At 55.4% G+C, this 25348-nt stretch overlaps 3 protein-coding genes across 3 annotated transcripts; all 3 read right to left on the reverse strand.

Moving 5' to 3' along the window:
- Positions 1 to 1318: 1318 nt before the first annotated feature.
- On the reverse strand, positions 1319 to 3956 carry LOC141929191 (protocadherin beta-15-like). Its single transcript, XM_074838372.1, has one exon. The coding sequence runs from the start codon at positions 3758 to 3760 to the stop codon at positions 1319 to 1321; it is 2442 nt and encodes an 813-aa protein (XP_074694473.1). The 5' UTR covers positions 3761 to 3956.
- An 8076-nt stretch (positions 3957 to 12032) lies between these two features.
- On the reverse strand, positions 12033 to 14657 carry LOC141929192 (protocadherin beta-15-like). The gene has a single exon (XM_074838374.1). It carries the CDS (start codon positions 14472 to 14474, stop codon positions 12033 to 12035), a length of 2442 nt encoding a protein of 813 aa, XP_074694475.1. The 5' UTR covers positions 14475 to 14657.
- A 3025-nt stretch (positions 14658 to 17682) lies between these two features.
- Positions 17683 to 21445, reverse strand: LOC141929139 (protocadherin beta-15-like). Its single transcript, XM_074838297.1, has one exon. It carries the CDS (start codon positions 21216 to 21218, stop codon positions 18777 to 18779), a length of 2442 nt encoding a protein of 813 aa, XP_074694398.1. The 5' UTR covers positions 21219 to 21445; the 3' UTR covers positions 17683 to 18776.
- Positions 21446 to 25348: the final 3903 nt, after the last annotated feature.

The following is a 25348-nucleotide window of genomic DNA, read 5'->3' on the forward strand; positions in this document are numbered from 1 at the left end:
CACTCAACTTTAACTCAGCAAAGGCACAAAAGGAGAAAAAAAACTCCCAGTCTTTGGAAAACCTTGACAGAGCTTTTGCAGGAAGAACATCTCTACAAAGACCACTGTCTCCACACAAGGCATTCAGGCGTTCCCTTTATTTCTCTTTTACACACAAGGACATCCCGGCTTACAACGATACACTTCATAACTGCGGCAGAACACAGCGTGAGGGCTTCCAAGTATTCCATGTCACATGGCCTTCGCTCAAACAATCTGTTATTATACCTGGGGTGACAGTCCTTCTGAAGAGGAATAGGCAAAACAATGCTAAACGAAGCTCACAGACTAGAAGGAGAAAGGGCAAAAAGGAGAATGCAAATGCTCTAACACAAACCCAGAAAATCATATTGGGACAGCTTGCCACTGCCATCCACAAACCTCTGAATTCAGCAACAACAATGACAAGACCAAACTCAACGGCTCTTTTGCAAGTTCATCTCAGTTCTGCCTTCAGACAAAGTCCTCTGAAGCAACTTGTGGACTTTCCTTGCAATGCACCCAAAGGCAATGAACACGTTTGCCCAACTCTGAACACTTCCAGCCTATGCCAACACCGTTGGTGCTGCTCTATTTCCAAGGCAATCCCAAGGAGGCAGCCCACCCGCCCAACCCCCTCTCATGGGCCAAAGGAAGATCTCGTGTGTTCTGCTGCTCTCCCCTAGAGAAGATGCGACTGCTGTCCTCAGAGGGTCCCAATACCCTTCATGCCCGTCGAGCGGGAATTGCGCACATCGTAATAGTTAGGTGTGAGCAACTCCCTGCTTCTCCGGGCAGCACCAGTGCAGCGTATACAGACACACAGACATCCCGGAGCCAGAGAAGAATGACCCCATATTTGCACCACATGGTGACACAGTACTCACAACTTCCTTGATTTTTGGACCAGGGACAAGGGCTACGTGCATTTCTGTGAGCATGTGAGTTGTCTGTCTGAACATCCCATCGCATTACAGCATGGAATTCGAGGCTCCACGGTCTTGGCTCATTGCAAGTGAGACAAAAATTTAGCAGGGAACCCTGGAAACAACCCCAGTCTGGAAGCATTTCAGAAATGTTCATAAGGGATCTGAAAAATTTCCTGAGTGATGGAGCAGTACTTTCTTTTTTTTGGTTGTTTCGGAGGTGGAGACAACCTTTCATATGAATTCAAATTTGTGGGAAATTGGTGATGCCAACTGCAAATGCAGATTTACTCTGGAGGAACCACTGCCACACGCTATAGCCTGGATCCCTTCCTATCACGAAGCACAAAGCCTCTGGCCGTGCTGACTCCATGCTAGTTAAAGGAAAGACTATTGAACTGTTCCGCAGAGAGCGTCCCTGGGTTCTCTGGTGCCGTGTCCTCCACGGCCATAGGGCCACGGGGGAAATCAAGGTCATCATCGGTGCCTCCGCCCATGGCACATTGCTGTGGTGGCAGGCTGGGGACGATGGGCTTCAGGAACTTGAACTCGCTGTTGCCCGAGCCCGTGGTGAGGCTGATCTCATAGCAATAGGCGTGGGGCAGGATCCCCGCAGCGGCCGCATCAGCCAGGCCGCTCTGCAAGTGCCCGGTGCCATAAAGCACGTGCTCACCCGTCAGCTCCTTTCTCTTGCACACCTTGCGAGTGACAAAGGCTGCTGTGGACACGAGGAAGAGGAGTGAGACGAAGACCAAGGAAATGATTAAATAGGTGGTCAGGGAGCCACCCTCGTCCTCCGTGGCCAGGCTGCTGTGGGGCAGGCGCACGTCTGAGAAGTCCTTGAGCAGGAGTGCGCTCAGTGCAGCAGTGGCTGACAGCGGTGGCCGCCCGTTGTCTCGCACCAGGACGACGAGCTTCTGCTTCACGGCGTCCCTCTCCGTCACAAGCCTCCTCAGACGCACCTCCCCGCTTTGGGCACCCACCGCAAACAGCCCGGGGTCAGTGGCCCTCAGCAGGTGGTACGAGAGCCACGAGTTCTGCCCCGAGTCAGCATCGACGGCCACCACCTTGGTGACGAGGTAGCCTGCCTCAGCTGACATGGGCACCAGCTCGCTGGACGCTGGGCTGCTGTCCTGGGCTGGGTACAGCACCAGCGGCGCATTGTCGTTCTCATCCACCACAAGCAGGCGGACAGTGACATTGGCACTGAGAGGAGGACTCCCTGCATCGGAGGCGCTCACCGAGACCTCGATCTGCCTCACCCGCTCGTAGTCCAGGGGCCGCAGCACAAACACGTGCCCGTTCTCAGAGTTCACGGAGATGCAGGAGCAGGGAGGCTGCTCTGCGGGCTGGGCTGGGGCCAGGGAATAGGTCACCTTGGCATTGGGCCCCACGTCAGCATCCGAGGCGCTGACGGCTCCAACGAGTACCGTGGGGACGTTGTTCTCAGGCACGTACATGGTGTACGATGTCTGGTTGAAGACAGGCGCGTTGTCGTTGACATCGGAGATGTCCACTGTGAAGGTCTGGGTGGTCGTGAGAGGAGGTGACCCCGCGTCTGCTGCTGTGACACTGAGGATGTACCGAGCCGTCTCCTCCCGGTCCAGCACGCTCACGGTCACCAGCTCATAGTAATTCTTATAGGCCGGCCGCAGGGAGAACGACAGCTGGTCCTCGAGGGCACAGGAGATCTTCCCATTGGCACCAGCATCCCGGTCCTTGACAGCAAAGAGGGCGACCACCGTCCCGGGTAACACGTTCTCGGGGAGGGGGCTGCTGAAGGAACTGACCACCAGCTCCGGTGCGTTGTCATTCACATCCACCACCTCCACCAACACCCTGCAGATTGCTGAGAGGCCCCCGCCGTCCGTGACCCGCACACTGAGCTCATGAGTCTCTGCTGCCTCAAAGTCCAGAGGCTCCGTGAGTCGAATTTCACCACTCACAGGGTCAATCACAAATGCTGAGTGGCTCTGGCCCACCACTTGGCTGAACTGATAGGTGATGTCCCCATTAGGTCCTGCATCCTGATCGGTTGCCACCACGCTGAGAACCACAGAGCCCTCTGGGGAGTTCTCCAAAACCTGCCCAACATACAAGTCCTGTGTGAAGATGGGAGCGTTGTCATTGACATCCAGAACGATAATGTGGATTTGGGTGGTGCCACTCCTGGGTGGAGAGCCCCCGTCCATGGCAATGAGACTGAAACCCACCTCTGCCTGCTCCTCTCGGTCTAGCGCCTTTTCCAACACCAATTCCACATACTTCTTGCCCCCTCTCTGACTCCCGAAGGAGACGCTAAAGTACTCGTTCTCGGGAGCGATGCTGTAAGCCTGGACGCCGTTGCTGCCAACATCCAGGTCCCGAGCCCCCTCCAGCGGGAAACGCGAGCCCGGGTTGCTCGTTTCCAGGATCTTCAAAGTGACTTGTTCCTCCGGGAAAGCGGGCGAGTGGTCGTTGATGTCCTCCACGGCCACCTCGACCCGAAAGAACTGCAAGGGGTCGGCCAGCAGCAGCTCCAAGGGGAGCGTGCACGTCCCGGACTGCCCGCACAGCTCCTCCCGGTCCAGCCTCTCCGCCACGACGAGGCGGCCGGTGCCGCGGTCTAAGCGAAAGCGCTGCCGGCCGTCCTCCGAGGCCAGGCGGGCGCGGCGAGCCGAGAGCTGCGCCGGGGCCAGCCCCGCGTCCTCCGCCACGTTGGCTACCACGGAGCCGCTCTCGCCCTCCTCGGCTACGGAGTAGCGGAGGGGCTCGGGGCGAGCGGGCGGCACGGAGAGGAAAGCAGCGAGACAGAGCACTTGCCTTGCGATCGCCATGGCGGGGCGGCGGACAGCCTCCGTCTCGCGGGTCGCCGATCGCCCGCGCAGTCCTCCGCGGAAAGCGGCGCCGGTAGCAGCGCGGCGGGGCGGCGGCCGCTCTCCCTCCCTTGTCGCCGAGTCCGTCAGGCGGCGCGGAGCGCGGCCGCCGTGGCCCGGCAGCGGATGGCCGGGGCACCGCTCGCTGCCCTGCTCGGCTCGGCTCGGCTCGGCTGGGCTCGGCTCGGCTGTGCTGGGCTGCGCTGGGCTGCGCTGGGCTGTGCTGTGCTGGGCTGGGCTGTGCTGGGCTGGGCTGTGACGGGCAGCGCCGGGCCGGGCTCGGCCGCCTCCCCGCCCGCAGCCGCTCGCTCGGCGCCGCCTTGGCCGGGAGCACCACCCTGCGGCCCGCGGCGGGACTGCGCCCGCCGCCGCCCGCTGCCCGCGCTGCCGGCTCGCCCCGGCACACGGCCCCGTGCGCACCCGCGCGGCTGCCGGCCGCTCGCCCGCCTCGGGACCCGCGGCTGAAGGGATCCAACAGGCCCCGGACGGACCGCGCACGGACACTGCCTTGTCCACACAATAGTACCGCCACCAGGTCCATCTGTCTCCCGTTCAGACAGAAGGAGACTGTGTCAAAGCCTTGCAGGGGCCCCCAAAGCTGACACCCGAAGCTCTTCCCTTGTCCCCTGACGCAGTCACTCCATCACAGAAGGCCACCACGTTGCTCAGGCAAGACTTGCCCTTGGGGAAGCCGTGCTGCCTGTCTCCAATCACCTCCCTGTCCTCCAGGTGCCTGAGCGTAGCTTCTAGGAGGATCCGTTCCATGAGCTTCCCAGGCACAGAGGTGATGCTGACAGGCTGGTAGTTCCCAGGGTCCTCCAAGATACCCTTTTTGAAAATGGCTGCAATGCTTCTCTTCTTCCAGTCACCGGGGACTTCTCCTGTCTGCTGTGACTTTTCCAGAATCCTGCAGGGTGGCTTGCTACTACATCAGTCAATGCCCTCAAGACTCTGGGATGCATCTCGCTGGGTCCCATAGACTTGTGTATGTTCAGGTTCCTCAGGTGCTCTTGAACCTGATCTTCTCCTACAGTGGCAGGGACTCTGCTCCCCCAGTCTGTGCCTTGATATCCATCTACTCGAGAGGTGTGGGAAGAGACACTGCCAGTGAAGACTGAGGCAGAAATTTCTGAGTCAGTCTTCTCTGTTGTTACTAGTTTGCCGGTCTTGTTCATTGGGGACTGCACTTTCTTTGACCTTCCTTTTCTGGCTGACATAGCTATGCAATCCCTTTGTATTATTCTTGCTGTTCCTGGCCAAGGTCAGCTCCAGACACACCTTGGCCTTCTGACCCCATCCCTACACAACCAGGCAATGTCCCTATACTTTTCCCAGGACACCTGTCCCTGCTCCCACTGCCTCTGCATTTCCTTCTTGCCTTTAGTTTGACCACCAGATCTTTACTCAGCCATGCTGGTCTCCTGCCTTCCTACCCTGATTTCTTACAGCTATGGATTGGGAGCTTTTGGGCTCTTTAGAAAGTGTCCTTACAGATCTGCCTCTTCTGTTCTGCTCCCTTGTCCCTGAGGGCAGTTTCCCAGGGTGTGCCATTGACTCACTCCTTGAACAGCTAGAACTTTGTTTTCCAGTAATTCAGGTTCCTGCCTCTTGCTCCGTTTCCACAGCTGTAACCACCCCCACAGCGCATTTGCCACCATCCATGACTCAGTATAGGGGTAGAGCACTGGCCACTTTTCTCACTCAGCGATATTCAAGGCCAGCCGGATGCTTTCACTTCTGCGAACTGACTCGATACACCTTCTACTTCAGCAGCTTCAGCGCGACTCCACACAGCTGCTTTTCACCTTCCATGTTTCCCCACAATACAACAGGACCCATCGGTAAACAGGGCACATCGCTTCTCATTATCCAGTAGTTTATTATATGTGGGGCCTCTTCAGCACGCGTCACCTCTTCCTCTGGCACCATTCCAAAATCTCTGCCTTCTGGCCAGTTTGTAATCACTTCCAATATTCCTGGAAGGCTGGGGCTCCCTGTTTGAGTCTGTTGTGTGATTAATGTGACCCGTTTATTGCACGTGGCATCAGTTGCATGGTGTGTATCAGGGACACTCCCTTTGAACAACCAGCCCAGCACTGGCAGTCGGGGAGCCAGGAGGAGCTGTGCTTCAGTCCCGGTCACCTCTGAAGCAGCTCAGACCCCTTCATATGTTGCCAGTATCTCCTTTTCGGTTGGAGTATAGCAGTCTTCTGATCCTCTGTATCCCTGACTCCAAAACCCCAGGGGTCGACCCCGAGTCTCCCCTGGTGCTCTCTGCCAGAGACTCCAGGTAGGGCCGTTCTTCCCGGCTGCAGTGTAGAGCACATTTTTAACATCTTGTCCTGTCCAAACTGGCCCGAGGGCTACTGCATGGACTATTTCCTCTTTAATTTGTTCAAAAACTTGTTCTTGCTCCGGGCCTCATATAAAATCATTATTTTTCTAGGTCACTTGATAGAGAGGGCTGACAATCTGACTGTAATTTGGAATGTGCTGTCTCCAGAAACCCACAAGACCTAAGAAAGCTTGCATTTCCTCTCTGTTAGTTGGTGGGGACATAGCTGTTATTTTATTAATCACCTCCATTGGAATCTGACGATGTCCCTCTTGTCATTTTACTCCTAAAAACTGAATCTCTTGTGCAGGTCCCTTGACCTTACCACGCTTTATGGCAAGAATTCTCTCAGAAGGCTTTGGATTATTTTCTCCCCTTTCTCAAAAAATGCTTCTGCTCTATTACCCCATACGCTGATGTCATCAATGTACTGTAAGTACTCTGGGGCTTCACTCTGTTCCAGTGCAGTCTGGATCAGTCCATGGCAAATGGTGGGGCTGTGTTTCCACCCCTGCGACAGTCGATTCCAGGTGTGTTGGACACCCCTCCAGGTAAAAGCAAGCTGTGGCCTGCACTCTGCTGCCAGAGGAATGCAGAAAAATGCCTTAGCAATATCGATCATGGCGTACCACTTGCTTGCCTTCCACTCTAGTTCATATTGCAGTTCCAACATGTCTGGCACGGCAGCACTCAGCGGTGCCGTGACTTCATTCAGGCCACGATAGTCCACTGTCGATCTCCACTCTCCATTAGACTTTCGCACTGGCCATATGGGGCTGTTAAAGGGGCAGCGCGTCTTGCTGATGACTCCTTGGCTCTCTAGCTGACGAATCAGTTTATGGACAGGGATTACAGAGTCTCGACTGGTGCGATATTGCCGTTGGTGCACCGTTGTAGTGGCAATTGTTCTTTGACCCTCAGCAATCCCACAACAGAAGGATCCTCTCAGAGACCAGGTAACACAGACGGCTGTTTAGTTTCTTCTGTTTCCAAGGCAGCTATACCAAAAGGCCACCAATACACTTTTGGGTCCTTAAAATACCCTCTTCTGACATAATCTATGCCAAGAATACATGGAGCGTCTGGGCCAATCACAATGGGGTGTTTTTCCTACTCTTTTCCACTTAGGCTCACCTTGGCCTCCACTACAGTCAGCTGTTGAGACCCCCCTGTCACTCCTGAAATACCGATGGGCTCTGCCCCTTTAAAATTTGACGGTATTAGGGTGCATTGAGCACCAGTGTCCACTAAAGCCTTCTACTGCTGGGGGTCAGACGTGCCAGGCCATCGAATGCACACAGTCCAGTAAACTCGGTTCTCCCTGTCCTCCGCCTGCCTGGAGGCAGGGCCCCTCTAATGTTGATCATAATACTCGCTAACGACAAATGGGTTAGTGTGGTGTGCACGGGTTTCAGCCTCATCTTGATCACTCACTGCTTGTGAATACAAATCACAAGTTCTTCTCATAGGATCGTGAGCAGAGTCGACCTTTCTGCTCAGTTTGGGCACTTGATTACTGGAAAGCGGAGCAGCATTTCTTCTAAAAGAACCCCGTTTTGTACTCGTTCTTCCTTCCAACTCACATACCTGCTATTCTAGGAGGTAGGTCAGTTTTCCATCCCGTTTCTTCATGTCTTCTCCACAGTCATGCAGGCAATGCCACAGCTTCCCCCGTGGTGTGTAACGGTTCTCTCGAGTAGAGAAATAACTGTTCCTCATAGCCAAGATTCTAGTCCGTGCAGGTGGGCAGTAGGACATGTCCTCTTTAAATTGCTGGAATTCTTCAGATAGTTTCTCCACAGCTGCGATGAGGGAGGAAGAGAGACTTTCTTCCTACTGTTGTAGTCGGTGAGCCAATTCATCCACTTTGTCCCTTTTTGTCTCTCCAGCCCATTACTTCCAATGCATTGGCATATGATGATGGTGTTCTCCGTACAAACTTCCACCACATGGGCCAGGTACATCGGACTTCATCTGGATCTGTGGGTAGCCGTGCATTATCTGGGTCATAGTAAAGCATTTCCCACACTGCTAGCTACCTCAAGTATTGATTACCTCTCTCCACAGCGGTCGAATTACTTGGATGACATACAAAACCTTTCTTGAAGGGATACCTCTCCCTCACACTTGACAGGAGTCGCCTCCAGAGCTTGAGATTTTGTGTCTTCTTTCCAATGGCTTTGCCGATGCCCCCTTCCCTAGAAAGGGATCCCAGCTGCCTGGCCTCCCTGCCCTCTAATTCCACACTGCTGGTCCCACTATCCCAGCATCTGAGCAGTCAGGTAACGAGTTGCTCACCTGGATGGTGGCTGAAATCTTTTCGCATGTCTTGCAGCTCACTCAGGGATAAGCATCCAGTGACTATCACTGGCTCTGCCTCCTCTTCCTGTTCTTGTGACGGGCCTGGTTCATCCTCACCCTGTACACTGCGAGGGGATTTTCTTCTGTATTTATTCTTATGTCTGGCAGCAACTGACACCGTCATGGGTTGGTTCTCTGGTTCAGCTGCAGCGCCCGGCCCCGGGCTTGTAGTGGCTGCAGTTTCTGTTACTTTTTTACCAGATCCAGAGCCCTTCTCTTCCTCTTGAGAGTGCTGAACAGTGTTTAATAGCACCCAGTAAGCGTGGGCCAGGGCCCAGCACGTTGCAGTGAGCTGTGTCTCTCTGGAATGACCCGGGCAACAACATATTTTTTCCAAATATTTTACTACTTCCTCAGGATTCTGCACCTCTTCAGGAGTGACGTTCCTATACACTGGATGTACCCACTGTTCTAGGTACTTGCCCATGCTACTCCACACCCCCGGCCACTCATAATTCTCCAACCTTGGGGTAGAGTTCCAGGTGATACTCTTAAATAGTTGCTTAATCCTGAGCAAAACCTGAACCACATGAAGGAACACACTAGCTCCTAGCAGTAAGATGACCATGTTAATGTCAACATTGCAAGGATATCTGAAAGTCTTGAATGTCTCAAACATAATTGTAGATAGCTCCAGGACCGATGACTGCACCCTGTCATAGATCAGCATTACAAAGTACAGCAAAACCAAAATCTTAACCCAAGTCCCAGGGACTGTGAGCAACAGCATGGGAAATACATATTGCAAGTGAGGTGAGAAAATCTTAAGGAGCCAAGTAATCAACATTATTACCCATTCTGTCATTATCTCAAACCTCAGGCCCCAGGTTGGGCACAAGAAAGACTGTCGAGGCTTGAACTCGGCCAGTAGCCAATCACCACGTGGCCAGTCGTTTACTTCCCCCTCCCCCCCCGCCCCTCCCCCCCCGCCCCCAGGGAAGTAGGGGAGGGACAAAAAAAAAAAATCGTAGGTGAGAATAAAAAAAAATTTAGTAACAGTAAGAAGACAACAGTAACAATAGTAAGTCCAAACGGGTAAAATGCAGCAGTGGATCACCAACCGGTGACTGGTACGCAGCCCGTCCCCCCCAGCAGCGACCGACCACACCAGAAATCCCACCGTGCTGACTGGGGAACCGAAACAGAAACAGGGCATGAGCGAGCACGAATCTGCCTACGTACTGAGCATGACGTCCCATGATATGGCATACTGCAATGACACATCTGGGCCTGGCCCTGTACCTGTGCTCACTCTCAGCCCAAGGAAAGTTAACTCTATCCTGGCTGAAACCAGGACAGTCACGCAATTGGAAGAGATTAGCATAGAGAGTCCTTCAGAGGTGGAGGACCCTGAGCAGAGCAGCTTCACACAGGACTCCAGCCACGCGCAGCATGCCATGCAGAGCCCTGTCACGGAAAAGAAAGAGTGCCTCTGCTTCAGCCATTCCTAATATTACAGGCCTTTCCTGCCACACAGCAATTCTACTCATCATTTCTACTGTCACAGTAAAAGAAGTTCCCCTGTGCACATCTTGCTCGCAGGTGTCTTTCTCTCCAGGAGCAAGTGGGAGCTGCCTGCAGGTTCCTCGGTTACAGGGAGCTGGCGGAGTTTGTCCTGCTGCCCAGGGATTTATGCAGCACAAAGCAGAACAGCACAGCACAGGCCTGCGCCTTCCCTGTTTCACTGGATCATTCACTCCTCGATGTACAAGAGTCATGTGGTCAGCATCGCTACACCAGCCTCTCCCCAAGACTTCCCTTTTTATTGGGGCCTTTGTGGAAGGGACGGCTGTAGTCCTCTGCATTTCCTGAGAGGGAATCCTCTCCCTGCTACTAGATTTCACCAAACTCATGGGGCTCCCCCAGATACTCTCCAAAGGAACACGTATGCTGTCTTTGTACCATCCATCTCCTGAAAACCTTTAGAATTAAAATACTTTGTGCTGAAAAACCTCAGAGTTGCCACCTGCAGCTGGAGCTGTTGGGAGACTTGGCAGCATCGTTCCCCAACCTCACTGCACTGCAGAGGCCTTTGCACATCCAGGCCTCCTGTCAGGGGAGGGGACAGTTTCCCCTCACCTGGATCTAACTGGGCTCTGTCACAGCCAAGAGCTCAGTGCTCAGAAGACCCACAGAGCCCTGACAGCATTTCCCTGCTCCCCACGTTTTTCCCAAATGCTCTGTCAGCCGCGTCTCCAAGCTGAAGGAATGTACCCACTCAACTTTACCTCAGCCAAGGCATAAAATGAGAAAAAAATTCCCAGTCTTTGGAAAACCTTGAGTGAGCTTTTGCAGGAAGAACATCTCTACAAAGACCACTGTCTCCACACAAGGCATTCAGGCGTTCCCTTTATTTCTCTTTTACACACAAGGGTATCCCGTCTTACAACGATACACTTCATAACTGCAGCAGCACAGAGCGTGAGGGCTTCCAAATATTCCATGTCACATGGCCTTCGCTCAAACAATCTGTTATTATACCTGGGGTGACAGTCCTTCTGAAGAGGAATAGGCAAAACAATGCTAAACGAAGCTCACAGACTAGAAGGAGGAAGGGCAAAAAGGAGAATGCAAATGCTCTAACACAAACCCAGAAAATCATATTGGGACAGCTTGCCACTGCCATCCACAAACCTCTGAATTCAGCAACAACAATGACAAGACCAAACTCAACGGCTCTTTTGCAAGTTCATCTCAGTTCTGCCTTCAGACAAAGTCCTCTGAAGCAACTTGTGGACTTTCCTTGCAATGCACCCAAAGGCAATGAACACGTTTGCCCAACTCTGAACACTTCCAGCCTATGCCAACACCGTTGGTGCTGCTCTATTTCCAAGGCAATCCCAAGGAGGCAGCCCACACGCCCAACCCCCTCTCATGGGCCAAAGGAAGATGGCAGATGTGTTCTGCTGCTCTCCCCTAGAGAAGATGCGACTGCTGTCCTCAGAGGGTCCCAATACCCTTCATGCCCGTCGAGCGGGAATTGTGCACATCACAATAGTTAGGTGTGCGCAACTCCCTTCTTCTCCGGGCAGCACCAGTGCAGCGTATACAGACACACAGACATCCCGGAGCCAGAGAAGAATGAGCCCTGTGTTTGCACCACATGGTGACACAGTACTCACATCTCCCTTCCTTTTTGGACCAGGGACAAGGGCTACGTGCATTTCTGTGAGCATGTGAGTTGTCTGCCTGAACATCCCATCACATTACAGCATGGAATTCGAGGCTCCACAGTCTTGGCTCATTGCAAGTGAGACAAAAATTTAGCAGGGATCCTGGGAAACAACCCCAGTCTGGAAGCATTTCAGAAATGTCCATAAGGGATCTGAAAAATTTCCTGAGTAAGGGAGCATTAGTTTCTTTTGTTTAGTTGTTTTTTGGAGGTGGAGACAAACTTTCATATGAATTCAAGCTTGTGGGAAATTGGTGACGCCAATTGCAAATGCAGATTTACTCTGGAGGAACCACTGCCACACGCTGTAGCCCGGATCCCTTCCTATCACGAGGCACAAAGCCTCTGGCCGTGTTGACTCCGTGCTAGTTAAAGGAAAGACTATTGAACTGTTCCGCAGAGAGTGTCCCTGGGTTCTCTGGTGCCGTGTCCTCCACGGCCATAGGGCCACGGGGGAAATCGAGATCATCATCGGCGCCTCCGCCCATGGCACAGTGCTGTGGTGGCAGGCTGGGGACGATGGGCTTCAGGAACTTGAACTCGCTGTTGCCCGAGCCCGTGGTGAGGCTGATCTCATAGCAATAGGCGTGGGGCAGGGTCCCCGCAGCGGCCGCATCAGCCAGGCCGCTCTGCAAGTGCCCGGTGCCATAAAGCACGTGCTCACCCTTCAGCTCCTTTCTCTTGCACACCTTGCGAGTGACAAAGGCTGCTGTGGACACGAGGAAGAGGAGTGAGACGAAGACCAAGGAAATGATTAAATAGGTGGTCAGGGAGCCACCCTCGTCCTCCGTGGCCAGGCTGCTGTGGGGCAGGCGCACGTCTGAGAAGTCCTTGAGCAGGAGTGCGCTCAGTGCAGCAGTGGCTGACAGCGGTGGCCGCCCGTTGTCTCGCACCAGGACGACGAGCTTCTGCTTCACGGCGTCCCTCTCCGTCACGGGCCTCCTCAGACGCACCTCCCCGCTTTGGGCACCCACCGCAAACAGCCCGGGGTCAGTGGCCCTCAGCAGGTGGTACGAGAGCCACGAGTTCTGCCCCGAGTCAGCGTCGACGGCCACCACCTTGGTGACGAGGTAGCCTGCCTCAGCTGACATGGGCACCAGCTCGCTGGACGCTGGGCTGCTGTCCTGGGCTGGGTACAGCACCAGCGGCGCATTGTCGTTCTCGTCCACCACAAGCAGGCGGACAGTGACATTGGCACTGAGAGGAGGACTCCCTGCATCGGAGGCGCTCACCGAGACCTCGATCTGCCTCACCCGCTCGTAGTCCAGGGGCCGCAGCACAAACACGTGCCCGTTCTCAGAGTTCACGGAGATGCAGGAGCAGGGAGGCTGCTCTGCGGGCTGGGCTGGGGCCAGGGAATAGGTCACCTTGGCATTGGGCCCCACGTCAGCATCCGAGGCGCTGACGGCTCCAACGAGCACCGTGGGGACGTTGTTCTCAGGCACGTACATGGTGTACGATGTCTGGTTGAAGACAGGCGCGTTGTCGTTGACATCGGAGATGTCCACTGTGAAGGTCTGGGTGGTCGTGAGAGGAGGTGACCCTGCGTCTGCTGCTGTGACACTGAGGATGTACCGAGCCGTCTCCTCCCGGTCCAGCACGCTCACGGTCACCAGCTCATAGTAATTCTTATAGGCCGGCCGCAGGGAGAACGACAGCTGGTCCTCGAGGGCACAGGAGATCTTCCCATTGGCACCAGCATCCCGGTCCTTGACAGCAAAGAGGGCGACCACCGTCCCGGGTAACACGTTCTCGGGGAGGGGGCTGCTGAAGGAACTGACCACCAGCTCCGGTGCGTTGTCATTCACATCCACCACCTCCACCAACACCTTGCAGATTGCTGAGAGGCCCCCGCCATCCGTGGCCCGCACACTGAGCTCGTGAGTCTCTGCTGCCTCAAAGTCCAGATGTTTTGTAAGCCGAATTTCACCACTCACAGGGTCAATCACAAATGCTGAGTGGCTCTGGCCCACCACTTGGCTGAACTGATAGGTGATGTCCCCATTAGGTCCTGCGTCCTGATCGGTTGCCACCACACTGAGAACCACAGAGCCCTCTGGGGAGTTCTCCAAAACCTGCCCAATGTACAGCTTCTGCGTGAATGTGGGAGCGTTGTCATTGACATCCAGAACGACAATGTGGATTTGGGTTGTCCCGCTCCTGGGTGGAGAGCCCCCATCCACGGCAATGAGACTGAAACCCACCTCTGCCTGCTCCTCTCGGTCTAGCGCCTTTTCCAACACCAGTTCCACATATTTTTCATCCATACTCTGACTCCCGAAGGAGACACTAAAGTACTCGTTCTCGGGAGCGATGCTGTAAGCCTGGACGCCGTTGCTGCCAACATCCAGGTCCCAAGCCCGCTCCAGCGGGAAACGCGAGCCCGGGTCGCTCCTTTCCAGGATCTTCAAAGTGACTCGTTCCTCCGGAAAAGCGGGCGAGTGGTCGTTGATGTCCTCCACGGCCACCTCGACCCGAAAGAACTGCAGGGGGTCGGCCAGCAGCAGCTCCAAGGGGAGCGTGCACGTCCCGGACTGCCCGCACAGCTCCTCCCGGTCCAGCCTCTCCGCCACGACGAGGCGGCCGGTGCCGCGGTCTAAGCGAAAGCGCTGCCGGCCGTCCTCCGAGGCCAGGCGGGCGCGGCGAGCCGAGAGCTGCGCCGGGGCCAGCCCCGCGTCCTCCGCCACGTTGGCTACCACGGAGCCGCTCTCGCCCTCCTCGGCTACGGAGTAGCGGAGGGGCTCGGGGCGAGCGGGCGGCACGGAGAGGAAAGCAGCGAGACAGAGCACTTGCCTTGCGATCGCCATGGCGGGGCGGCGGACAGCCTCCGTCTCGCGGGTCGCCGATCGCCCGCGCAGTCCTCCGCGGAAAGCGGCGCCGGTAGCAGCGCGGCGGGGCGGCGGCCGCTCTCCCTCCCTTGTCGCCGAGTCCGTCAGGCGGCGCGGAGCGCGGCCGCCGTGGCCCGGCAGCGGATGGCCGGGGCACCGCTCGCCGCCCGGCTCGGCTCGGCTCGGCTCGGCTCGGGTCGGTTGCGCTGGGCTGCGCTGGGCTGCGCTGGGCTGGGCTGTGACGGGCAGCGCCGGGCCGGGCTCGGCCGCCTCCCCGCCCGCAGCCGCTCGCTCGGCGCCGCCTTGGCCGGGAGCACCACCCTGCGGCCCGCGGCGGGACTGCGCCCGCCGCCGCCCGCTGCCCGCGCTGCCGGCTCGCCCCGGCACACGGCCCCGTGCGCACCCGCGCGGCTGCCGGCCGCTCGCCCGCCTCGGGACCCGCGGCTGAAGGGATCCAACAGGCCCCGGACGGACCGCGCACGGACACTGCCTTGTCCACACAATAGTACCGCCACCAGGTCCATCTGTCTCCCGTTCAGAGAGAAGGAGACTGGGTCAAAGCCTTGCAGGGGCCCCCAAAGGTGACACCCGAAGCTCTTCCCTTGTCCCCTGACGCAGTCACTCCATCACAGAAGGCCACCACGTTGCTCAGGCAAGACTTGCCCTTGGGGAAGCCGTGCTGCCTGTCTCCAGTCACCTCCCTGTCCTCCAGGTGCCTGAGCGTAGCTTCTAGGAGGATCCATTCCATGAGCTTCCCAGGCACAGAGGTGATGCTGACAGGCTGGTAGTTCCCAGGGTCCTCCAAGATACCCTTTTTGAAAATGGCTGCAATGCTTCTCTTCTTCCAGTCACCGGGGACTTCTCCTGTCTGCTGTGACTTTTCCAGAATCCTGCAGGGTGGCTTGCTACTACATCAGTCAATGCCCTCAAGACTCTGGGATGCATCTCGCTGGGTCCCATAGACTTGTGTATGTTCAGGTTCCTCAGGTGCTCTTGAACCTGATCTTCTCCTACAGTGGCAGGGACTCTGCTCCCCCAGTCTGTGCCTTGATGTCCATCCACTCAGGAGGTGTGGGAACAGAGACTGCCAGTGAAGACTGAGGCAGAAATTTGTGGAGTACGTCAGTCTTCTCCTTCTCTCTTGTTACCAGTTAGCCAGTCTTGTTCATTGGGGACTGAAGTTTTTTTGACCTTCCTTTTCTGGCTGACATAGCTATGCAATCCCTTCATATTATTCTTGCTGTTCCTGGCCAAGCTCAGCACAAGACAAACTTTGCCCTTGTGACCCCATCCTTACACAACTTGCAATGTCCCTATACTTTTCCCAGGACACCTGTCCCTGCTCCCACTGCCTCTGCATTTCCCTCTTGCCTTTAGTTTGACCAGCAGGTCTTTACTCAGCCATGCTGGTCTCCTGCCTTCCTACTCTTATGTCTTACACGTGGGGGTTGGAGATTTTGGCATCTTTAGAAAGCGACCTTACATATCTGCCTCTTCTGTTCTGCTCCCTTGTCCCTGAGGGCAGTTTCCCAGGGTGTGCCATTGACTGACTCCTTGAACAGCTGGAACTTTGCTTTCTGAAAATTAGGCTCCTGGCTTTACTCTTTGCTTGACCCATATCCCTCAGGACTGCGAACTCCACCAGTGCGTGATCACTGCAGCCCAGGCTGCATCCAGTCTTGATGCCTCTGAGTAGCTATTTGCGTTGGTGACCAACAGGTTGAGTAACTCATCCGCTTTGGTAGGGCTGTCTATTATGGGGCCTAAGAAGTTATCCTTCCTAAAGGGCACCTCCAAGAAGCCCTTTGGGACAGCTCTGCCGTGTCTTCAGGCTCTCCAATACAGGAAACAGCCTTCCCTCTCATAGAGTTAAACGTGTAATAAACCATCTACCCATGAATTGCATCAGACACATGGAATCTCCAGGTGCAATAAACCATGAAGCAGATGTTTTGCACTAGGAGATGCTGGTTCCTTGTCATCTCACTAAGATGACACACTGACTCTCTGAGACATCATTCACAACTTCGTTTATCATAGCTCATGCTGTTAGAAGAGGTTAGCATAGAGAATCCTACGTCCCTTCAGATGTGGAGGACCCTGAGCAGAGCAGCTTCACACAGGACTCCAGCACGCACAGCATGCCATGCAGAGCCTTGTCATGGAAAAGAAAGAGTGCCTCTGCTTCAGCCATTCCAGCCCCTATAGGCCTTTCCTGCCACACAGCAATTCTACTCATCATTTCTACTGTCACAGTAAAAGAAGTTCCCCTGTGCACGTCTTGCTCGCAGGTGTCTTTCTCTCCAGGAGCAAGTGGGAGCTGCCTGCAGGTTCCTCGGTTACAGGGAGCTGGCGGAGTTTGTCCTGCTGCCCAGGGATTTATGCAGCACAAAGCAGAACAGCACAGCACAGGCCTGCGCCTTCCCAGATTCACTGGATCATTCACTCCTCGATGTACAAGGGTCTCCTGGTCAGCATCGCTACACCAGCCTCTCCCCAAGACTTCCCTTTTTATCGGGGCCTTTGTGGAAGGGACGGCTGTAGTCCTCTGCATTTCCTGAGAGGGAATCCTCTCCCTGCTACTAGATTTCACCAAACTCATGGGGCTCCCCCAGATACTCTCCAAAGGAACACGTATGCTGTCTTTGTACCATCCATCTCCTGAAAACCTTTAGAATTAAAATACTTTGTGCTGAAAAACCTCAGAGTTGCCACCTGCAGCTGGAGCTGTTGGGAGACTTGGCAGCGTTGCTCCCCCACCTCACTGCACTGCAGAGGCCTTTGCACATCCACGGCCCCTGTCAGGGGAGGGGACAGTTTCCCCTCACCTGGATCTAACTGGGCTCTGTCACAGCCAAGAGCTCAGTGCTCAGAAGACCCACAGAGCCCTGACAGCATTTCCCTGCTCCCCACGATTTTCCCAAATGCTCTGTCAGCTGCGTCTCCAAACTGAAGGAATGTACCCACTCAACTTTACCTCAGCCAAGGCACAAAATGAGAAAAAAACTCCCAGCCTTTCGAAAATCTTGACAGAGCTTTTGCAGGAAGAACATCTCTACAAAGACCACTGTCTCCACACAAGGCATTCAGGCGTTCCCTTTATTTCTCTTTTACACACAAGGACATCCTGGCTTACAACGATACACTTCATAACTGCGGCAGAACACAGCGTGAGGGCTTCCAAATATTCCATGTGACATGGCCTTCACTCAAACAATCTGTGTCCTAGATGGGGTGACAGTCCTTCTGAAGAGGAATAGGCAAAACAATGCTAAACGAAGCTCACAGACTAGAAGGAGAAAGGGCAAAAAGGAGAATGCAAATGCTCTAACACAAACCCAGAAAATCATATTGGGACAGCTTGCCACTGCCATCCACAAACCTCTGAATTCAGCAACAACAATGACAAGACCAAACTCAACGGCTCTTTTGCAAGTTCATCTCAGTTCTGCCTTCAGACAAAGTCCTCTGAAGCAACTTGTGGACTTTCCTTGCAATGCACCCAAAGGCAATGAACACGTTTGCCCAACTCTGAACACTTCCAGCCTATGCCAACACCGTTGGTGCTGCTCTATTTCCAAGGCAATCCCAAGGAGGCAGCCCACATGCCCAACCCCCTCTCATGGGCCAAAGGAAGATCTCGTGTGTTCTGCTGCTCTCCACTAGAGAAGATGCGACTGCTGTCCTCAGAGGGTCCCAATACCCTTCATGCCCACCGAGCGGGAATTGTGCACATCGCAATAGTTAGGTGTGCGCAACTCCCTGCTTCTCCGGGCAGCACCAGTGCAGCGTATACAGACACACAGACATCCCGGAGCCAGAGAAGAACGAGCCCCATATTTGCACCACATGGTGACACAGTACTCACAACTTCCTTGATTTTTGGACCAGGGACAAGGGCTACGTGCATTTCTGTGAGCATGTGAGTTGTCTGTCTGAACATCCCATCACATTACAGCATGGAATTCGAGGCTCCACGGTCTTGGCTCATTGCAAGTGAGACAAAAATTTAGCAGGGAACCCTGGAAACAACCCCAGTCTGGAAGCATTTCAGAAATGTCCATAAGGGATCTGAAAAATTTCCTGAGTGATGGAGCAGTACTTTCTTTTGTTTGGTTGTTTTGGAGGTGGAGACAACCTTTCATATGAATTCAAACTTGTGGGAAATTGGTGACGCCAACTGCAAATGCAGATTTACTCTGGAGGAACCACTGCCACACGCTGTAGCCTGGATCCCTTCCTATCACGAGGCACAAAGCCTCTGGCCGTGCTGACTCCGTGCTAGTTAAAGGAAAGACTATTGAACTGTTCCGCAGAGAGTGTCCCTGGGTTCTCTGGTGCCGTGTTGTTCACGGCCATAGGGCCACGGGGGAAATCGAGATCATCATCGGCGCCTCCGCCCATGGCACAGTGCTGTGGTGGCAGGCTGGGGACGATGGGCTTCAGGAACTTGAACTCGCTGTTGCCCGAGCCCGTGGTGAGGCTGATCTCATAGCAATAGGCGTGGGGCAGGGTCCCCGCAGCGGCCGCATCAGCCAGGCTGCTCTGCAAGTGCCCGGTGCCATAAAGCACGTGCTCACCCTTCAGCTCCTTTCTCTTGCACACCTTGCGAGTGACAAAGGCTGTTGTGGACACGAGGAAGAGGAGTGAGACGAAGACCAAGGAAATTATTAAATAGGTGGTCAGGGAGCCACCCTCGTCCTCCGTGGCCAGGCTGCTGTGGGGCAGGCGCACGTCTGAGAAGTCCTTGAGCAGGAGTGCGCTCAGTGCAGCAGTGGCTGACAGCGGTGGCCGCCCGTTGTCTCGCACCAGGACGACGAGCTTCTGCTTCACGGCGTCCCTCTCCGTCACGGGCCTCCTCAGACGCACCTCCCCGCTTTGGGCACCCACCGCAAACAGCCCGGGGTCAGTGGCCCTCAGCAGGTGGTACGAGAGCCACGAGTTCTGCCCCGAGTCAGCGTCGACGGCCACCACCTTGGTGACGAGGTAGCCTGCCTCAGCTGACATGGGCACCAGCTCGCCGGACGCTGGGCTGCTGTCCTGGGCTGGGTACAGCACCAGCGGCGCATTGTCATTCTCATCCACCACAAGCAGGCGGACAGTGACATTGGCACTGAGAGGAGGACTCCCTGCATCGGAGGCGCTCACCAAGACCTCGATCTGCCTCACCCGCTCGTAGTCCAGGGGCCGCAGCACAAACACGTGCCCGTTCTCAGAGTTCACGGAGATGCAGGAGCAGGGAGGCTGCTCTGCGGGCTGGGCTGGGGCCAGGGAATAGGTCACCTTGGCATTGGGCCCCACGTCAGCATCCGAGGCGCTGACGGCTCCAACGAGCACCGTGGGGACGTTGTTCTCAGGCACGTACATGGTGTACGATGTCTGGTTGAAGACAGGCGCGTTGTCGTTGACATCGGAGATGTCCACTGTGAAGGTCTGGGTGGTCGTGAGAGGAGGTGACCCCGCGTCTGCTGCTGTGACACTGAGGATGTACCGAGCCGTCTCCTCCCGGTCCAGCACGCTCACGGTCACCAGCTCATAGTAATTCTTATAGGCCGGCCGCAGGGAGAACGACAGCTGGTCCTCGAGGGCACAGGAGATCTTCCCATTGGCACCAGCATCCCGGTCCTTGACAGCAAAGAGGGCGACCACCGTCCCGGGTAACACGTTCTCGGGGAGGGGGCTGCTGAAGGAACTGACCACCAGCTCCGGTGCATTGTCATTCACATCCACCACCTCCACCAACACCCTGCAGATTGCTGAGAGGCCCCCGCCATCCGTGGCCCGCACACTGAGCTCATGAGTCTCTGCTGCCTCAAAGTCCAGAGGTTCCGTGAGTCGAATTTCACCACTCACAGGGTCAATCACAAATGCTGAGTGGCTCTGGCCCACCACTTGGCCGAACTGATAGGTGATGTCTCCATTAGGTCCTGCATCCTTATCGGTTGCCACCACGCTGAGAACCACAGAGCCCTCTGGGGAGTTCTCCAAAACCTGCCCAATGTACAGCTCCTCTGTGAAGATGGGAGCATTGTCATTGACATCCAGAACGACAATGTGGATTTGGGTGGTGCCACTCCTGGGTGGAGAGCCCCCGTCCATGGCGATGAGACTAAAACCCACCTCTGCCTGCTCCTCTCGGTCTAGCGCCTTTTCCAACACCAGTTCCAAATACTTCTTGCCCCCTCTCTGACTCCCGAAGGAGACACTAAAGTACTCGTTCTCGGGAGCGATGCTGTAAGCCTGGACGCCGTTGCTGCCAACATCCAGGTCCCAAGCCCGCTCCAGCGGGAAACGCGAGCCCGGGTCGCTCCTTTCCGGGATCTTCAAAGTGACTCGTTCCTCCGGAAAAGCGGGCGAGTGGTCGTTGATGTCCTCCACGGCCACCTCGACCCGAAAGAACTGCAGGGGGTCGGCCAGCAGCAGCTCCAAGGGGAGCGTGCACGTCCCGGACTGCCCGCACAGCTCCTCCCGGTCCAGCCTCTCCGCCACGACGAGGCGGCCGGTGCCGCGGTCTAAGCGAAAGCGCTGCCGGCCGTCCTCCGAGGCCAGGCGGGCGCGGCGAGCCGAGAGCTGCGCCGGGGCCAGTCCCGCGTCCTCCGCCACGTTGGCTACCACGGAGCCGCTCTCGCCCTCCTCGGCTACGGAGTAGCGGAGGGGCTCGGGGCGAGCGGGCGGCACGGAGAGGAAAGCAGCGAGACAGAGCACTTGCCTTGCGATCGCCATGGCGGGGCGGCGGACAGCCTCCGTCTCGCGGGTCGCCGATCGCCCGCGCAGTCCTCCGCGGAAAGCGGCGCCGGTAGCAGCGCGGCGGGGCGGCGGCCGCTCTCCCTCCCTTGTCGCCGAGTCCGTCAGGCGGCGCGGAGCGCGGCCGCCGTGGCCCGGCAGCGGATGGCCGGGGCACCGCTCGCCGCCCGGCTCGGCTCGGCTCGGCTCGGCTCGGCTCGGCTCGGCTTGGCTCGGTTGCGCCGGGCTGCGCTGGGCTGCGCTGGGCTGGGCTGTGGCGGGCAGCGCCGGGCCGGGCTCGGCCGCCTCCCCGCCCGCAGCCGCTCGCTCGGCGCCGCCTTGGCCGGGAGCACCACCCTGCGGCCCGCGGCGGGACTGCGCCCGCCGCCGCCCGCTGCCCGCGCTGCCGGCTCGCCCCGGCACACGGCCCCGTGCGCACCCGCGCGGCTGCCGGCCGCTCGCCCGCCTCGGGACCCGCGGCTGAAGGGATCCAACAGGCCCCGGACGGACCGCGCACGGACACTGCCTTGTCCACACAATAGTACCGCCACCAGGTCCATCTGTCTCCCGTTCAGAGAGAAGGAGACTGGGTCAAAGCCTTGCAGGGGCCCCCAAAGCTGACACCCGAAGCTCTTCCCTTGTCCCCTGACGCAGTCACTCCATCACAGAAGGCCACCACGTTGCTCAGGCAAGACTTGCCCTTGGGGAAGCCGTGCTGCCTGTCTCCAGTCACCTCCCTGTCCTCCAGGTGCCTGAGTGTAGCTTCTAGGAGGATGCATTCCATGAGCTTCCCAGGCACAGAGGTGATGCTGACAGGCGGGTAGTTCCCAGGGTCCTCCAAGATACCCTTTTTGAAAATGGCTGCAATGCTTCTCTTCTTCCAGTCACCGGGGACTTCTCCTGTCTGCTGTGACTTTTCCAGAATCCTGCAGGGTGGCTTGCTACTACATCAGTCAATGCCCTCAGGACTCTGGGATGCATCTCGCTGGGTCCCATAGACTTCTGTATGTTCAGGTTCCTCAGGTGCTCTTGAACCTGATCTTCTCCTACAGTGGCAGGGACTCTGCTCCCCCAGTCTGTGCCTTGATGTCCATCCACTCAGGAGGTGTGGGAAGAGAGACTGCCAGTGAAGACTGAGGCAGAAACTTGTGGAGTACGTCAGTCTTCTCTGTTGTTACCAGTTTGCCGGTCTTGTTCATTGGGGACTGCACTTTCTTTGACCTTCCTTTTCTGGCTGACATAGCTATGCAATCCCTTTGTATTATTCTTGCTCTTCCTGGCCAAGGTCAGCTCCAGACACACCTTGGCCTTCTGACCCCATCCCTACACAACCAGGCAATGTCCCTATACTTTTCCCAGGACACCTGTCCCTGCTCCCACTGCCTCTGCATTTCCTTCTTGCCTTTAGTTTGACCACCAGATCTTTACTCAGCCATGCTGGTCTCCTGCCTTCCTACCCTGATTTCTTACAGCTATGGATTGGGAGCTTTTGGGCTCTTTAGAAAGTGTCCTTACAGATCTGCCTCTTCTGTTCTGCTCCCTTGTCCCTGAGGGCAGTTTCCCAGGTTGTGCATTGACTGACTCCTTGAACAGCTGGAACTTTGTTTTCCAATAATTCAGGTTCCTGTATCTTGCTCCGTTTCCACAGCTGTAACCACCCCCACAGCGCATTTGCCACCATCCATGACTCAGTATAGGGGTAGAGCACTGGCCACTTTTCTCACTCAGCGATATTCAAGGCCAGCTGGATGCTTTCACTTCTGCGAACTGACTCGATACACCTTCTACTTCAGCAGCTTCAGCGCGACTCCACACAGCTGCTTTTCACCTTCCATGTTTCCCCACAATACAACAGGACCCATCGGTAAACAGGGCACATCGCTTCTCATTATCCAGTAGTTTATTATATGTGGGGCCTCTTCAGCACGCGTCACCTCTTCCTCTGGCACCATTCCAAAATCTCTGCCTTCTGGCCAGTTTGTAATCACTTCCAATATTCCTGGAAGGCTGGGGCTCCCTGTTTGAGTCTGTTGTGTGATTAATGCGACCCATTTACTCCACGTGGCATCAGTTGCGTGGTGTGTAGAGGGGACACTCCCTTTGAACATCCAGCCCAGCACTGGCAGTCAGGGAGCCAGGAGGAGCTGTGCTTCAGTCCCGGTCACCTCTGAAGCAGCTCAGACCCCTTCATATGTTGCCAGTATCTCCTTTTCGGTTGGAGTATAGCAGTCTTCTGATCCTCTGTATCCCTGACTCCAAAACCCCAGGGGTTGACCCCGAGTCTCCCCTGGTGCTCTCTGACAGAGACTCCAGGTAGGGCCGTTCTTCCAGCTGCAGTGTAGAGCACATTTTTAACATCTTGTCCTGTCCAAACTGGCCCGAGGGCTACTGCATGGACTATTTCCTCTTTAATTTGTTCAAAAACTTGTTCTTGCTCCGGGCCTCATATAAAACCATTCTTTTTCTAGGTCACTTGATAGAGAGGGCTGACAATCTGACTGTAATTTGGAATGTGCTGTCTCCAGAAACCCACAAGACCTAAGAAAGCTTGCATTTCCTCTCTGTTAGTTGGTGGGGACATAGCTGTTATTTTATTAATCACCTCCATTGGAATCTGACGATGTCCCTCTTGTCATTTTACTCCTAAAAACTGAATCTCTTGTGCAGGTCCCTTGACCTTACCACGCTTAATGGCAAGAATTCTCTCAGAAGGCTTTGGATTATTTTCTCCCCTTTCTCAAAAAATGCTTCTGCTCTATTACCCCATATGCTGATGTCATCAATGTACTGTAAGTACTCTGGGTCTTCACTCTGTTCCAGTGCAGTCTGGATCAGTCCATGGCAAATGGTGGGGCTGTGTTTCCACCCCTGCGACAGTCGATTCCAGGTGTGTTGGACACCCCTCCAGGTAAAAGCAAGCTGTGGCCTGCACTCTGCTGCCAGAGGAATGCAGAAAAATGCCTTAGCAATATCGATCATGGTGTACCACTTGCTTGCCTTCCACTCTAGTTCATATTGCAGTTCCAACACGTCTGGCACGGCAGCACTCAGCGGTGCCGTGACTTCATTCAGGCCACGATAGTCCACTGTCGATCTCCACTCTCCATTAGACTTTCGCACTGGCCATATGGGGCTGTTAAAGGGGCAGCGCGTCTTGCTGATGACTCCTTGGCTCTCTAGCTGACGAATCAGTTTATGGACAGGGATTACAGAGTCTCGACTGGTGCGATATTGCCGTTGGTGCACAGTTGTAGTGGCAATTGTTCTTTGACCCTCAGCAATCCCACAACAGAAGGATCCTCTCAGAGACCAGGTAACACAGACGGCTGTTTAGTTTCTTCTGTTTCCAAGGCATCTATACCAAAAGACCACCAATACACTTTTGGGTCCTTAAAATACCCTCTTCTGACATAATCTATGCCAAGAATACATGGAGCGTCTGGACCAATCACAATGGGGTGTTTTTCCTACTCTTTTCCACTTAGGCTCACCTTGGCCTCCACTACAGTCAGCTGTTGAGACCCCCCTGTCACTCCTGAAATACCGATGGGCTCTGCCCCTTTAAAATTTGACGGTATTAGGGTGCATTGAGCACCAGTGTCCACTAAAGCCTTCTACTGCTGGGGGTCAGACGTGCCAGGCCATCGAATGCACACAGTCCAGTAAACTCGGTTCTCCCTGTCCTCCGCCTGCCTGGAGGCAGGGCCCCTCTAATGTTGATCATAATACTCGCTAACGACAAATGGGTTAGTGTGGTGTGCACGGGTTTCAGCCTCATCTTGATCACTCACTGCTTGTGAATACAAATCACAAGTTCTTCTCATAGGATCGTGAGCAGAGTCGACCTTTCTGCTCAGTTTGGGCACTTGATTACTGGAAAGCAGAGCAGCATTTCTTCTAAAAGAACCCTGTTTTGTACTCGTTCTTCCTTCCAACTCACATACCCGCTCTTCTAGGAGGTAGGTCAGTTTTCCATCCCGTTTCTTCATGTCTTCTCCACAGTCATGCAGGCAATGCCACAGCTTCCCCCGTGGTGTGTAACAGTTCTCTCAAGTAGAGAAATGACAGTTCCTCATAGCCAAGATTCTAGTCCGTGCAGGTGGGCAGTAGGACATGTCCTCTTTAAATTG

Source organism: Strix aluco, chromosome 13, assembly GCF_031877795.1.
Source record: "Strix aluco isolate bStrAlu1 chromosome 13, bStrAlu1.hap1, whole genome shotgun sequence".
NCBI lineage: Eukaryota > Metazoa > Chordata > Aves > Strigiformes > Strigidae > Strix > Strix aluco.